Source organism: Zootoca vivipara, chromosome 15 (assembly GCF_963506605.1).
Source record: "Zootoca vivipara chromosome 15, rZooViv1.1, whole genome shotgun sequence".
Taxonomy (NCBI): Eukaryota; Metazoa; Chordata; class Lepidosauria; order Squamata; family Lacertidae; genus Zootoca; species Zootoca vivipara.
Genome location: NC_083290.1, coordinates 36,517,524 through 36,531,904, shown reverse-complemented (window position 1 = coordinate 36,531,904; position 14,381 = coordinate 36,517,524). Strand labels below are relative to the sequence as shown.

The window sequence follows — 14,381 nt, the reverse complement described above, 5'->3', positions numbered from 1 at the left end:
GTGGTACCTCTGGTTAAGAACTTAATTCGTTCTGGAGGTCCGTTCTTAACCTGAAACTCTTCTTAACATGAGGTACCACTTTAGCTAATGGGGCCTCCACTGCCGTAGCGCCACCACCGTGCAATTTCTGTTCTCATCCTGAAGCAAAGTTCTTAACCCGAGGTACTATTTCTGAGTTAGTGGAGTCTGTAACCTGAAGTGTCTGTAACCCGAGGTACCACTGTATAAGGCAGGTTTCCTGTGCTTCCTGGAGTATATAAGGTTTGTGCATAAAAAACCAGGATTATTATTACAATATTATATTTTTGCCCCATAGGATGAGTCCAGCTTCTTTCTACCTTCAAATGAGACATTTTTGTTCCTCCTCCCATACTTCAAGTGGGCTATTTACCTTTGTGTGTTTAAATTTCCTTTTCTACCATTACACGTCTGAAGTGCATGATTTTTTTTTATAAAAAAATTAAAAACATGTTTTGTTCTTCAGCTGGGGAAAATGCTTCTGTGGAGAGAGGGGAGGGTGCTTGTTGGTGTCACCAAACCCCCCAGCCAATCAGCACTCTGCACAGCCTCTTCGTCTTTTGACTGATGGGACTCATTTCTCCTGAGAAAACCGTGCATGGGATAACAGCATTCCTGCGAGTGTGCCTTCTGAAGCAGAGCAGCTCATGTTTTTATGCACATTTGCCCTCTCCCATGTTTCCTGCAAGTAGCCCCCAACTGGGGTATGGATTTTGTTCTGTCTCTAACATGCAAATGAGGACTAGCTCTCATAACTAATGGGGGGGGGTATTTAAAAATGTATTTCCCTTTTCTTTCTAGCGAAATGTTTTTCTCCCAGCTTGGATTGGATTAAAAATGTGGCACAGCAGCCAGGACCTAGCTTAACAATGGCTTTGCCGGCTGCATTTGCCCTGTGGGGTTATCAGCTGGCTGCCCCTTCATTCATTTGCATTAAGTAACATATTAATCACAGCGAAGGGTCTGCGCCGGGCTTTCGCGTGGTAGCACAGGTGTGCCCCTGTGTTGCCGTGCAGACTGAAGCGAGCAAGCAAGCGTGTGGCGCATCTGTGGCGTGTGTTTGCACGTGCCTGCTCTCTCTGGCTGGCTGTCTCCTGAGCTGCTACTCTACTCTCTCTCACCCATTCACTGTCTAATAGGAAACAAATCTGCCCATGGACATGCCAGGGCTTAAAATAGATGTTGAGACAGCAGCCTTTCCCCTTCTTCAGCAGCAACAGCGTCAGACAGTAGCAGGAGTAGCAGCAGCAAGGAGAGGGAGAGCAGAGGAGATGGCCGACTAGATCAGACGGAGAAGCCTGCTTTCCCAGCAGAGAAAAATCAGAGCCTTGACAAAGGTAAAGTAACTGGGGCCAGCTGGCTCTCTTGTTGTCTCTTTGTGGCACTTCCATCGCAGGACAGAGCCTGTGGCTTCCTTGGTCTTCCCCCCTTGCGCTGTGCCAGCAAGGAGAGGCTTCTGCCTGTCCTCTCTCCGAGAAGCTGCCATTTAGAAGAAGCAGGCTATCCGATGCTTTGCATGCATGTATGTGGCAGGGAACTGTGGCAGAACTTTGGCAGGATCAAGGCTTGTTGTTGAAGTGGGAGGTCTCAGGCTGCATGACCCTGTGATATTTACTCTCTGCTAACTAACTTATCATCCCAACAGTACGGTGGAAAGAAAACGAGAGCCAGATTCATGCTGATGTGCATATAAGGGTGGGGTATCTATGGGTTGTAGGAGATAGATCCTGGTGTCATAGAAAATGTGCCTCCTTACCAAACACTGATGCCACGCAGAACTCATTCTTGGAGCTGGCTTCTTTCAAAACAAATCCGTGCTTTTAAATGGCTGCTTTTTGGCACAAAAAAAAAATGCCGGGCTGAGAACCAGTGGGCAGGTGGATAATTTTGGAAGGACTGAGGGGGTGGATTTGAGGACTCTGCCTGGCTTTTAGGTTTAACTTGAGCCAGAGACATCTTCTTCAAACTCAGTCTCATTTTTCTGCCTCTGTAAAGTGGGAACAATTGTGGCCTCCCATTGGGAGGACGGATAAAATAAGGGCTCTCGTGCACGATGCATGGGGCACAGGAAACCCTGTGAAAAAGATTGATAACAAGGAGAGAGTTGCGCAGCATGGGAACATGGCTTCTTATTTTGCTTGTGTTATGAGGCTGGGAAGCAAGGCAGACAAAACAACAGGCAGGACTCAGAGGCAATCTCTACTTTCCCCTCTGTAGTGCTCCAGTGGGAGCATTACAAGAGCAGTGCATTGTGTGCAACATTGTGCAGGAAGAAAAGCCTCTCCCTCCCTCCCCCCCCCCCCAAGCATGTATTCTGAACAGGGCTGCTCCATGGAGAGGAGTGGATCTGTTGCATCTAATCTGATCTTCAACCTGGAAGGCTGCCCCAGCCAATGCTTGATTCTCATTAAGCTAAATGGCCATCGGCCACTGATCCTTTAGAAACACAGCTGCCTTGCTGCAAAAGGCACAGGCCCAAGATGAGCTGTTCCAGGAGGGCCGGGGAACCTGTGGCTCCCCAGATGTTGTCGGACTCCATCTCCCATCAGCCCCAGACAGCATGGCCACCAGTCAGGGATGAAGGGAGTTGCAGTCCAGCCAGATCGGGAGGAATCTGGTTTTCCCATCTCTGTGTTATAGCCCAGTAAGATGTGTTGGAAAAGCTTTATTTCCCTTCACAGCCTCCCCTGCTGAGTTAAGGCACTCAGGTTTCAGACTGGCTGCCACCCTCGAATGTAATCCTTTATTTTGATGTAGCAATGAAGGAGGGGGTTGTTGTTTTTCCTACTCCTGGACCTTCTCATGAAGGGTAAGGAAGAGATGGTGTTTGCACTCAGCTCACTGACCTGAAGTCCCCCTCCTTGAACTGTAAGCTATCAGGGGCTCAAGCAGCCTCCTCCACCCCCCATTTTGTCCACAATCCACAGGCTGCAGAGTCTTTATAAAAGCTGTTCTGCTTTCAACTGGTAAACAAGGGGAAGATAGAAAAACCACCGCCGGGTGTGAGGGCATCCCTGTTTCACTCCCAGACCGATACGGAGGCACAGCTTGGGCCAAGTTCAGATAGTACAGAGCAATATTCTAAACAATTTGATGCCATTCAGAAACTACCAGTCATTTCTGGTGATTCTGTTAAGTGCGTGCGTCTATGTGCACACATTTCTGAACACGATGCAATATCCTCTGCATCGCCGAGTTCAGATTTTTGGTATTATCATACATTTTGCCCAACACCACACCCAGCAGCAAAGACTCCAAAGAAAGCTGTCCTCTTGAAGCAAGTCAGCACCAAAGCGGATGTGACAGAGTGATGGAGCCTACCCTGTTTCTCATATTTTAAGACATACCCATAAAATAAGCCATAGCAGGATTTTTAAGCATTCAAGGAATATAACCCATACCCTGAAAATAAGACATAGTGATAGGCGCAGCAGCAATGCCGGCCGCGGCAGGAGGAAGAGGGAAAAAATAAGACATCCCTTGAAAATAAGCCATAGTGTGTTTTTTTGAGGAAAAAATAAATATAAGACGTGTCTTATAATATGAGAAACACGGTATGCTTTGAAATCAGACATTCCCAGCAGTACTGGAAGAAGACATGTAGCCACCTGAGATGGCCCAGCAAATACCACTGTCTGCTTTTCTTTTTCCTCTTCCTCCTCATGCTCTGTACTTCGACTTTTGCCTCTGCTACAGCAAGGACAGGTGAGTCAACAGGCTCTCTCACCCAACAATGACTCGCTTAGAAGAAGGACCCTACATCCAGGGGTGAGGGATCTTAAGCCCAGGGGCCCAATGAGCCCTTCCAAGCATCTCTCCCTGATCCTCAAAACTAACCCTTTTTTGCGATCTCAACTTCAGAACCTGAGAGCTTTTGCCAGGCTGGAATGTGTCCTTGAACTCTGGAATGGCTCTTACTTTGAGGGATAGAGAGGGATTGTGAGGAAATCAGCCTCCTGTACAACGGTCAATTTTAAATCTGCTGCCCTGCCCACTTTGGCCTCTGGCCTCACCCAGGGTCTATAGGGTCAGTCTCAAACTAAGACCTTGTATCGGGGCAACAGGCTATTTTTCTGGGGCAATGTCAGGGGACCACCAGGGGTCAGCGGAGAGTCTGGTGGATCGGAGCGAGGGCTCTTGGACGCTGCCAGAGCCCCAGAGCCTAGCGCTTGGCAGCTTCCTCCGGATGGTGGGACTGGGGCTCAGGAGGAAGTGCAGACCCTTAGGGATGTTGAGGAGATGAGGTTTCCAGAGGGAGAGCTGCAGAGGGCGGACCAAAGCACTCTAGAGGGGGTGGCTCCAGGAGCTACAGTGCCGGTCCCTCAACTGAGCAGCTCTAGTGGAGGAGGCGCTCCACCAGCACCCTCACCTCAACAGAGAAGGGTTGAAAAGAGGAGGGACCAACGGAGGAGGTTCAAGGTCCCCAGGGGGCTGTGTTGGAAGAGGTCACGAAAGGAGGTGCTTCCGGATTCTGAAGCGGAATAGTACAGTCATGCTTTTTGATGCTCTGTCTTGTACATATGTATATAATAAAACCCTGTAAAAACCAAGCACGGGGTTTGGAGCTGCTTTCTCGTGAGGAAGCAACCAGCACCATTACAGGCAAGGTGTCGAATCTTTCTGAAGTTCAAAGAGCATTTGCCACAGCAGCAAAGCCACGGGTGCCAAGGCCACTTCACCACACAATGCCTTGCTCTGAGTCTAAGGAGTGACTCTTTCTCAGAGTAAGGCATGGGGGCAACAGAGGAGGTGTGGATGGGCAGTGGGCAGCCTAGAGAGGGCATCACTGTACTCCTCTTCCAAGTCCTCTGCCTAATATGTGTCTCAAATGGCCTAAATGAGAGGCATACCTGCCAAGTTGCTGTCAGAGAACTAAGGGACCGGACCGGAAATAGCAGGCCGGAAGTAGCGCTGCCGCCATTTTGGAACTGGGCGGAGCATGCTCAGAAGTGACTTTTGATGCTGCTTTGCCCAGTTCCAAAATGGCCGCCACGCCAGAATAAACCGGGGCAAAACAAAAAAAAATCCGTTTTTTCAGCTAGGAACAGCTGGAAAAACGGGGATTTCCCAGGAAAAACGGGAGACTTGGCAGCTATGATGAGAGGGCTAGCCGTGGGCCTCAGGTTCAATCGCTGGCATCGCTCCACAGGATCAGACAACAGAGGGTGGGAAAGACCCTCTCCTTGGGATTCTGAAGAGCTGCTGCCTATCAGAGTACCAGGGGTCAGCAAACTTTTTCAGCAGGGGGCTGGTCCACTGTCCCTCAGACCTTGTGGGGGGGCCTGACTATATTTTGGGGGGGGATGAACGAATTCCTATGCCCTGCAAATAACCCAGAGACGAATTTTAAATAAAACGACACATTCCACTCATGTAAAAACACACTGATTCCCGGACTGTCCACAAGCTGGATTTAGAAGCCAATTGGGCTGGATCCAGCCCCCAGGCCTTAGTTTGCCTACCCATGGAGTAGACAGCACTGGGCTCGGTTGAAAAATAATCTGACCCAGCAGAGGGCAATTTTCAGTATTCCGAAAGAACTTCCTAAGAGCTGCAGCTGCAATGCTCCCAGCCTCCCAGAATGGGTTTGGCACCTACGCATTCCCCCAACCTGATTCTGACAGAAAAGAGCTGTGAAGAGGCAGGCTGAACATATTCCAAAGTTCAGCAAGGGAGAATCAGACAGATTGATACAACAGCAGCATTTGGATAGGCATACGATGAAGTGACCCCAGGGCACAGTTCCTGAAATGAGAGGTGCCAAAGACCCCTAATGTCCAGATTGTGTGGAGTCTGCCTGAGGTTACTCGGTGGTGAGAGAACAAAATGCTGCACCTTCTCCAGGGAGCACCAGCTCTTTAGGACAACTTCATACATGCTAAAGCTGCATCTTCACTGGGCATTTGCCATTGAATAGTCACACTTGGTGAACTCACTTTTTACAGGGCATGGGCATGAAATCATGGGCAAGGTTATGCATGTTTTTCCTGTTCAACTTCTGTTTGTTTGTTTGTTTGTTTGTTTGTTTGTTTGTTTGTTTTCCAGAGCTCAGAAAAGCTACCCTTTTTTAGCTCCATGGAATAGCTGCACAATTTCTGCAGGTGTTCGTGGACTATTACGTTGTATTCTGACCAGCTATGGCCTTCGTAGATTACTCTAGCCATTTCCTGCAGTTTGACCCATGTCTCCTAAGAGCAACTCTAGCATTTTAACCCACCCCCCTTTTCCAAACAGCATTGCTTTTATATCTAACCACCCCACCCCGGCCCTTAAATTGCATTGGGAAAGGATAGCGATTAGGGTGTATTTAGCCCTGTTTCAATGCACAGTAGTCCTAATGAAAAACCCCGTCACCCACAAAGCTTTGGGGCTGGAGAAAGGGAGACTGCCCACTTGGCAGGACATGTTACAAGTCGCTGTTCCACTTCTAGCTGAAAGCAAAACAGCAACAGTTGGGTGTTGCTAAATTATCCACAGCTGGAAAGCACCCTAAGACATTGGGGAAAGATTCCCAACTGTGGCCCTGGTGCGTTTCGGCTCAGATTATACCCCAAGTGTCACTGTGCAGAAGCAGAGCAATTCAACTCGGCAGTTTTGAGAGCCAGGAAAGTGAGCTTCAGGTTATGTAGGAAGGTGTCTTGGGGACCGGATCAAACTCTTTGTCCATCTAGGCCACTGCTGCCTACTCTGACTGGCAGCAGCTCCCTGTGGTCCCAGGCATGGAGGGGAGCTTCCCATCCACCTAAGACAGTGATGGGCAACCTTTTGAACTTGGTGTGTCAAAATTCGCCAAAAAAACCGAGCATAACTCAGGTGGTGTGTCACTTTGAGATAAAAAAACCATAATTTTGTAATATTTATAGTTTAAATAACAAAAATGTATAATTGTAATATATAACTGTATTTAATAAACCAAAAACTAATTATTTAATAAACCAAAAACCCCTTATTTATCACAAAGTGCCCAGAGTTGTTGAGCTTTTTTGGGGGAGCTGCTGACCAATGTTTGGGAGGTTTTCCTGGGGTGTGTGCAAAAGTTGCTTTGCTTTTGGGGGGGCGCTTTTTGGGGGGGAAAGAGAACAGAAATAAATGACGAATAATACGTTCGCTGGAACTAACACGCAGCACCGACATAGTCCGCCAAAGCGCCAAAAAAACCCAGCACAGAATGGGTTAAAAAACCAATCTATGGCTACCAGCAGCAACAACAACAACAACAACAACAAAGGATCCTGGTTTTAACAGCGGAGACAAGCTCTAGCGGAGACAAGCTGTAGGAGGAGCAGGAGAACAAATGGGGGGGGGAACCAACAACAACAGCACGAATGGGCCGATGGGGCGCGTGCCAGCAGTGAGAGCTTTGCGTGTCACGTCTGACACGCATGTCATAAGTTCGCCATCACTGACCTAAGAGATCCTTTCAGCTGGCGACGCTGGGAATTAAAACAAGGACATTCTGTATGCAAAAGTCATATTATTTCCACTGCATGACAGTTCCTCCCTAAATAGAGCAGAAATGGGTTGCCTTTTCCTCCTTGGGTTCCTTCTCTCTCCCCTCCTAGTGGAAAATCAGAGCTCCCCTAAATACCACAAGAGGACCCAAGTGTGTGTGGAGGTGGGTGAATAATTTGTCTTTTCCCTTGTCTTGTAACGGGGTCAGTGCCAGGGTGGAGATATCTTGATTTTTGTTTTTCTTCTCCTCCAGCTCCTGGCTGTCTCTCTACAAAGCTCCTGGCACCTGCCAGCCTCCCTCATTACTATTCTAGCCTTGGCAGCCAGCCTCTGATCTGGCAGAGCTGTGCTGGACAAACATCGTTTTGAAGGAAGGCAGCAGCTGAGCTCATCCCAATCCCAACTGGTCAGGAGATGCCAGCTCAAAAGCTGAGGGAAACGCCAACCGGCGTTTTTTCCTCCTCTGCACATGTGAATTTCTTAAAAGTCGTGTAAAATGATTGAATGCCCATTAATGAACACTAAAGTGGCAGCTGGGTTTCTTCGCTTGTCTATTTGAACAAGAAAGCAGGTTTCAAATTGCCCAAGTACACGAGCAATCCAATGTAGAGTCAGGCCCCATATGCACTACACATTTAAAGCAGGATCATACCACTTTAAACAGCTTCCCCCAAAGAATCCTGGGAACTGTAGTTTGTTAAGGGTGCTGAGCGCTAGGAGACTACTATTCCCTTCACAGAGCTACAATTCCCAGAGTTTACGGGGATGTAGGATTGATTGTTAAACCACTCAGACAATTGTGGTTCTGTGAGAGGTACAAGGGTCTCCTAACAATTCCCAACCAAAGTCCCTTACCAAACTACAACTCCCAGGGTTCTTTGGGGAAAACCATGGCAGTTTTAAGCAGCTGTGTTGCTGCTTTCAATGCCTGGCACTGAAACAGAAAAAGCCAGGCAGGAGCAAGCAGACAGAGTTAATAAATGCCAAACTCACCGGGTTCCTGGAGCTCAGGCTGTTGAGCCCACAAACTAGTAGTGTTTCAAGGTCAACACAGCTGCCAAGCCCAATTTGTCCTTTCGAGATCATCCAAAACAAGATGTTATCCAAGTTCCCTCTTTACCACAGACCTATTTTCCTATTCCCATCCCTATTTTATTCTGCCTTTCTTTCTTTTCTTTTGCAAAAGGCCTTGTAAAATATGTCAGAGAATGCTTATGAAGCCCATGCCATTCTGGAAGCCAGACAGGAATGTTGTGGCCAGACTGCTCACAGGAGTGAGTCACTGGCACAGGGGTGTCTTGCCCATAGAGGCAAGTGGCACGGGGCACCAGGGTGCCAAGTTCTGGAGGGTGCCAGGGAAAAGGCGGAGGCTGGTCGTGTAACTCGGTGCTCTTGCCCCATCAAAGCACTGTAACTCGGTGTTCTTGCCCCATCAAAGACTCCTTGCTTTAGCTTTTTCCATTTTTAACAGGATCGGGAAGGAGAGACACCGAGTGCAGACAATCCACAGGCTGGATGTGGTGCTGCTAATACCCCCTATGCTTCTCTTTCAGCTTAGAAACCGACCGTGGGTGGTGGTCGCAGCAGAAACACTGCCCCGCCCCAGCCCCCTCAAGAGGCCCGGGATGCAAGGGGGGGCTTGGCGGCACCAATGTCCTTCTTGTCCCGGTTCTCCCGGAACGGATCCAGGGCTCCCAGCCGGCGGATTCACGATGACACCGTCAGCCACCCCGTCCTCAGCATCTTTGAACTGGAGAGGCTGCTCTACACAGGGAAGACAGCCTGCAACCATGCTGACGAAGTGTGGCCAGGACTCTACCTAGGAGATCAGTACGTACTGGCCCAGATGTTGGGATCAGACCCTGTCACTGTGGGGTGGGGGCAGTGGTGGGGAGGAGGTCTTGTGATCTGCAGCTGCTAAGGAACTGGAGGGTATGCATGACATTGCCTGCTGTCAGGGACTGGGCAGAGGAGGAATGGTGGAGATTGCCTCCCCATCCTGAACCCTCCAGGGAGGAGGAAGAGGAAGACAGTATAGATTTACAACAGGGGTTTGAGGGAGGTCACAGCTCAGAGGCAGATGAGGGGGAATGTTGAGAAATAATGGGAAAGGAGGAGGCAGGACCGGAATGGCAGCTGGCTGGCACGGTGTCTTTAGAAAGCATTCCAGACCCCCGATCTGGCATAACCTGGTGAGCCTTAAAAGTAGGAGAGCAAAGAGCTCCAGGCAGAAAGCATGTAGCAGTACCCGTAGAAGTGTCAAATGAGGAAGTGGGAGAGACGGGGGGTGGAGATTCACTTGGGACAATGCCATTATCCAAGAGGCTGGGTTTAATAATAATAATAATAATGAATAATAATAATAATAATAATAATAATAATAATAATAATAATAATAATAATAATACAGTAATAATAACTTATTTCCACCCTGCCCATCTGGCTGGGTTTCCCCAGCCACTCTGGGCAGCTTTCAACAGAACATTAAAAACAGAATAGAACTTCAAACATTAAAAACTTCCCTAAACAGGACTGCCTTCAGATGTCTTCTATAGCTTCTCTCTGTAATATTGAAATAAAAAAGGATGGTAAGAAACTTTTCCTCGTCTTTATACTTTCCTGGGCAACTAGCCAGGAGATGCTGACAGCATCCTGACACCTACAGAGGGACAAATCTCCATTTCTCTCTGTTTCTCATGTTTCCCATCCTAAGGTTCGTTCCACCCCTTTTCTGTATCCATTTGAGTTTTCTGTTTAAAAGCCTGCATGAGCATCCTTACTCCTTTAGATGCACACCAGCCAGTTGCACTGAGAGGGTTGCTTAGCAAGCCTCCCTGCTCCATCTTCTTCCCCCCCATGTAGAGATATAGCTGCCAACCGCCGGGAGCTGGCACGCCTGAACATCACCCACATCCTCAATGCCTCGCACAGCAAGTGGAGGGGAGGGGCTGATTACTATGAAGGCACTGGCATCTGCTACCTGGGCATCGAGGCCCACGACTCGCCCTCTTTCGACATGAGCCCCTACTTTGATCCCGCCGCTGACTTCATCCATAAGGCGCTGAGCAGGACTGGAGGTGAGCCCCTGGCGGGAGGTGGCTTGATGGCCCAACTTTTTGCAGAACTGAATAGCATTGGTGAGAGTTTCACGTTGGGGGGACAACAATCTGGATGGAAGTAGGACTGGTGCCTGTGAGCACACTGTCATGGGATTGGTATGCTGAGATTCTTCCACATATGTGGTGGACCTGTAAAAGGGTAGAAGAGTATTGGGAAATAATTCATAATGAATTGGAAAAATTCTTTAAAAGTACTTTCCCCCCCCAAAAAAACAGAGTCCTTTTTGTTGGGGATAATTCAGACGGAAATTCCCATGTGTCAAAAAAGGTTATTTATGTATGCCACTACTGCGGCCCGTGTTTCATTAGTCCAAAAATGGAAAGCGAGTGAGGTCCCATCTAAAGAAGATTGGCAACTTAAACTGATGGACTATGTGCAGCTTGCAGACCCAACATATAGAATAAGAGAACAAGAAGAACATACGTTTAAAGAAGCTTGGAAAATGTTTATTGAATATATGGGGGGAAATTATGTACACTTGAAAACGTTGGCAGCATTAAGATAAATGTAAACAAGTGTAAACAAGTTTTGATGGATGTAATAATGGAGTACTGAATGGTTTAGCTTATGAAAAATATGCAGGGATTTATTATGATATGAAAAAAGGAACCATGGAAAGAGAAGAAGGGAAGTCATTGACATTTTTAGGTTGTTTAAATGAATATTTTAAATTGTAAAACAGAAAATTTAATAAAAATTACACACACACACACACACACACACACACACACACACACAAAGAGAGATTCTTTCCCATGGTGAAAGAGAGATTGACTGTTACACCCAGACCATATTCATAGCATATATTTAAAGCGCATGGCTTCCCCCCGCCCCACCCAAGAATCCTGAGAACTGTAGTTTGTTGCAGGTGCTTGAAATTGCAGCTCTGTTCGTGGAATCGGGTTCCCCTAAAAACTCAGTTCCCAAGAATCTTGGGGGAGAAGCCAAGATCACTGGGTGATCTTGGGCCAGTCATTACCTTTCTGTTTGAAGAAGAAGAAGAAGAGTTTGGATTTGATATCCCGTTTCATCACTACCCTAAGGAGTCTCAACGCGGCTAACATTCTCCTTTCCCTTCCTCCGGCACAACAAACACTCTGTGAGGTGAGTGAGGCTGAGAGACTTCAGAGAAGTGTGACTAGCCCAAGGTCACCCAGCAGCTGCATGTGAAGTAGAGTTTGCTCTACTTCGCAGGCTTGCTGTGAGGAGCAAGTAGAAAGGGAGGACTGTGTGCTGCCTTGAGCACCTTGGAGGAAAAGCTGAACACAAAAGTAAAAAGTCTGTGAGTCAGTGCGCACTTACCTGAAAATAAACCCTGCTGATCATTGCAGGATTTATGTCTGCCCCTGCATAGCGTAGAGGAGACATATTTTTCAGGGAGTTTGACCAGCTGCCCCCACAACAGGCTCCCTCATTGGAGCTTGGCTCCAGCACGCGAGGGAGATGCAGAGACAGCTTCCTCATGCAACGGCTCAATGCCGCCAGCCACAGCTCCACCCCCGGGTCAAGCCTGACCCGGGGGTGGAGAGAGGCTGCGGCACACAAGGAAGATGGCAGGCATCTTCGTCGTGCCTGGCTGCAGTTCTGCTACACCGCTGGTGCATCATATATTTGTTTTTGATGTGTCTAAACTGCCCATCACCCTGATGGATTCCAGGGCAGTGTACAGCAAGGAAAAGATGTACCAGTAAAATAGAGGGCTTGTCCACACTTCTCCTTGCCCTGTGTCTAGAACACATGGGCCCAAGCAGTTTTCCACTTGATCCACACAGTATGGCCATTGTCCTGCGGGAATTGGGGACCTTTTTCAGGCAAACGGCTACAATTCCTCCTGGGAAACTTTCCAGGGGCCATCTGCCAATGGTGGGTGGGGCCAGCTGCAAAAGTAGGTGGAGCAACCATGCAAATTTTACCTTTGTGTGATAAACTACTTTCTACACACACACACACACACACACACACACACACACACACACACACCTCTCTCTTTATTCTCCATCCAGGGATGCTAGAGGCATGATCAGAGTTCAAGGATACATTCTGACCAAGTGAAAACACTCAAGGGAAGTGAAAAATAGGACATGAGGAGAGTCCTGAGGGCCAGATAGTAACGCCTGGAAGGCTACATGTGGCTCCCGTTCTTGAGGTCCCTCACTCCTGTGTCCTGAACCAAATGAGGATGGAAAGATAAGGTTGTGCTGGGGGAGGGAATCTTTCTAGGGTTGTTTAAATTGGTGGCATCTTTGCTGAGGTACACACCCTCTCTAACCTTACGGGCCATAAATGCCTCAGCTGCCATTTGATATTCAATGGTGCACTTTAGCTACTCTCAGATAGATAATGGTTTTAATGCGGTTGGGAGCTCTTCAGATTGCAACCTGCATTACTTCAGTTTATTCTGAATGTGTTTAGTCATCCCTACTGTGTTTGGAAGGCAGGGAGCCTCCTGCTCCTTCTGCTGAGTAGGGCCCTGGACCTCTGCCCCCAAGTCCAACCCTGATGGCAACCCTGTCAACACTTACTTTGTATACCTATATCTAACACATCTATATCTCCCCTTTCTTCCTGCAGGAAGGATCCTGGTTCACTGTGCCGTGGGGGTGAGCAGATCAGCCACTTTGGTCCTCGCCTACCTCATGATTTACCATCACTTGACCTTGGTGGAGGCCATAAAGACCGTCAAGGACCACCGAGGCATCATCCCCAACCGGGGTTTCCTACGTCAGTTGGCTGCCCTGGACAACTCCCTCAGGTTGAAGCAGAGGCCATGAGTGGAAGGGCCGGAGGGAAACAATGTTGGAGCCAATCCTGAGGCATTTCCAGGTCATAATTGGGGTTCTGGTATCCCTGAACTTCCACAGTTCCTGCCCTGCAGAAACCCAAGGCCTACAAGGCCTCTAATTCCTAAAGTTAGCTTCAGGTGTCAGCCAGAGGTTTCCAAGAGGTTTCCAAGAGGCAGAGAGTTCCCCAACCCCCCCTCTCCATTTCTCCCTCCTTTGGGAAGCCATAAAATGGGGCTCTTCTTGATATCAAGTCTGAACCTCAGACCAGGGGAGCCTTCAGCTGCCTAAATCCCCTCGGAGTCCTGTGTGGTGTGGCCTGTTGCTCCCCGTATTTGCTTTTAGCCTTTGTTAAAATGCTTGGGTAGTTCCCTAATGTATTTTAGCTGTGAGAATAAAGTCCTGCAGAGACTAAATGCACCAGAGAATTTTTCAACCCAACAGTGATGGGCAGTTATGGGACAAGGGAAGAATAGGGTTGGTTACTGCTAGAGAGCCATGCTGCTGCTGTCTGGGGTGGGGTGAGGAGTAGTCCCAGATCAGCAACTGCCCAAGGGTCCCAGGAACTTAGAAGGGCCTTTCACTAGCGTAACCCAGCTGCACCCCAATTCATCACCCTCTCTATCAAGCCCCCAGGTGCTTTCCAGTCACAGGTGCTGCTGCTGCGTCTTTTGAATGGGAGCCAAAATCAGCTCCCATCAAGTTACCCAAAATCTAATGCCCTGGACCACAGATTTGTAAAATGTATTGATTTCACAGCATAGCTGTCAAGTTTTCCCTTTTCTTGCGAAGAAGCCTATTCAGCATAAGGGAATTTCCCTTTAAAAAGGGGAGAACTTGACAGCTATGTTTCACAGCTCTATAGTCTGAGTTGATCAGTAATTCTGTTGCAACCACTACAAGCAGGGCTGGGCCCTGGTTGCTGGGCATGGTCAAGACCATGAAAAGGGGCTGTCTAAAGCCTGGCACTGGCTTGGATGGAATGAAGTACACAGAGCACTGTTCTTAGTA

General features: G+C 48.3%; 1 protein-coding gene across 3 annotated transcripts; it reads left to right on the top strand.

Moving 5' to 3' along the window:
- Positions 1-1,063: 1,063 nt before the first annotated feature.
- DUSP26 (dual specificity phosphatase 26) lies at positions 1,064-13,786 on the top strand. Of its 3 annotated transcripts, XM_035139856.2 has the most exons (5): positions 1,064-1,355; positions 7,581-7,633; positions 9,024-9,300; positions 10,333-10,547; positions 13,162-13,786. In XM_035139856.2, exons 3-5 carry the CDS (start codon positions 9,122-9,124, stop codon positions 13,359-13,361), a joined length of 594 nt encoding a protein of 197 aa, XP_034995747.1. In that variant the 5' UTR covers positions 1,064-1,355; positions 7,581-7,633; positions 9,024-9,121; the 3' UTR covers positions 13,362-13,786. The 3 variants fall into 3 exon arrangements, with proteins under 3 accessions (XP_034995747.1, XP_034995748.1, XP_034995746.1); XM_035139857.2 differs by lacking the exon at positions 7,581-7,633 and having other exon boundaries at positions 9,029-9,300; XM_035139855.2 differs by lacking the exon at positions 7,581-7,633 and having other exon boundaries at positions 1,066-1,355.
- The last annotated feature ends 595 nt before the right edge of the window (positions 13,787-14,381 follow it).

What these genes read in the sequence shown, in the direction of transcription:
- DUSP26 (XM_035139857.2), top strand. Translation starts at nt 9,122, where the DNA reads ATGTCCTTCTTGTCCCGGTTCTCCCGGAACGGATCCAGGGCTCCCAGC. An exon ending in GGACTCTACCTAGGAGATCA is followed by an intron (nt 9,301 to 10,332) that starts GTACGTACTGGC and finishes CCCCCCATGTAG; the next exon opens with AGATATAGCTGCCAACCGCC. An exon ending in GGCGCTGAGCAGGACTGGAG is followed by an intron (nt 10,548 to 13,161) that starts GTGAGCCCCTGG and finishes TTCTTCCTGCAG; the next exon opens with GAAGGATCCTGGTTCACTGT.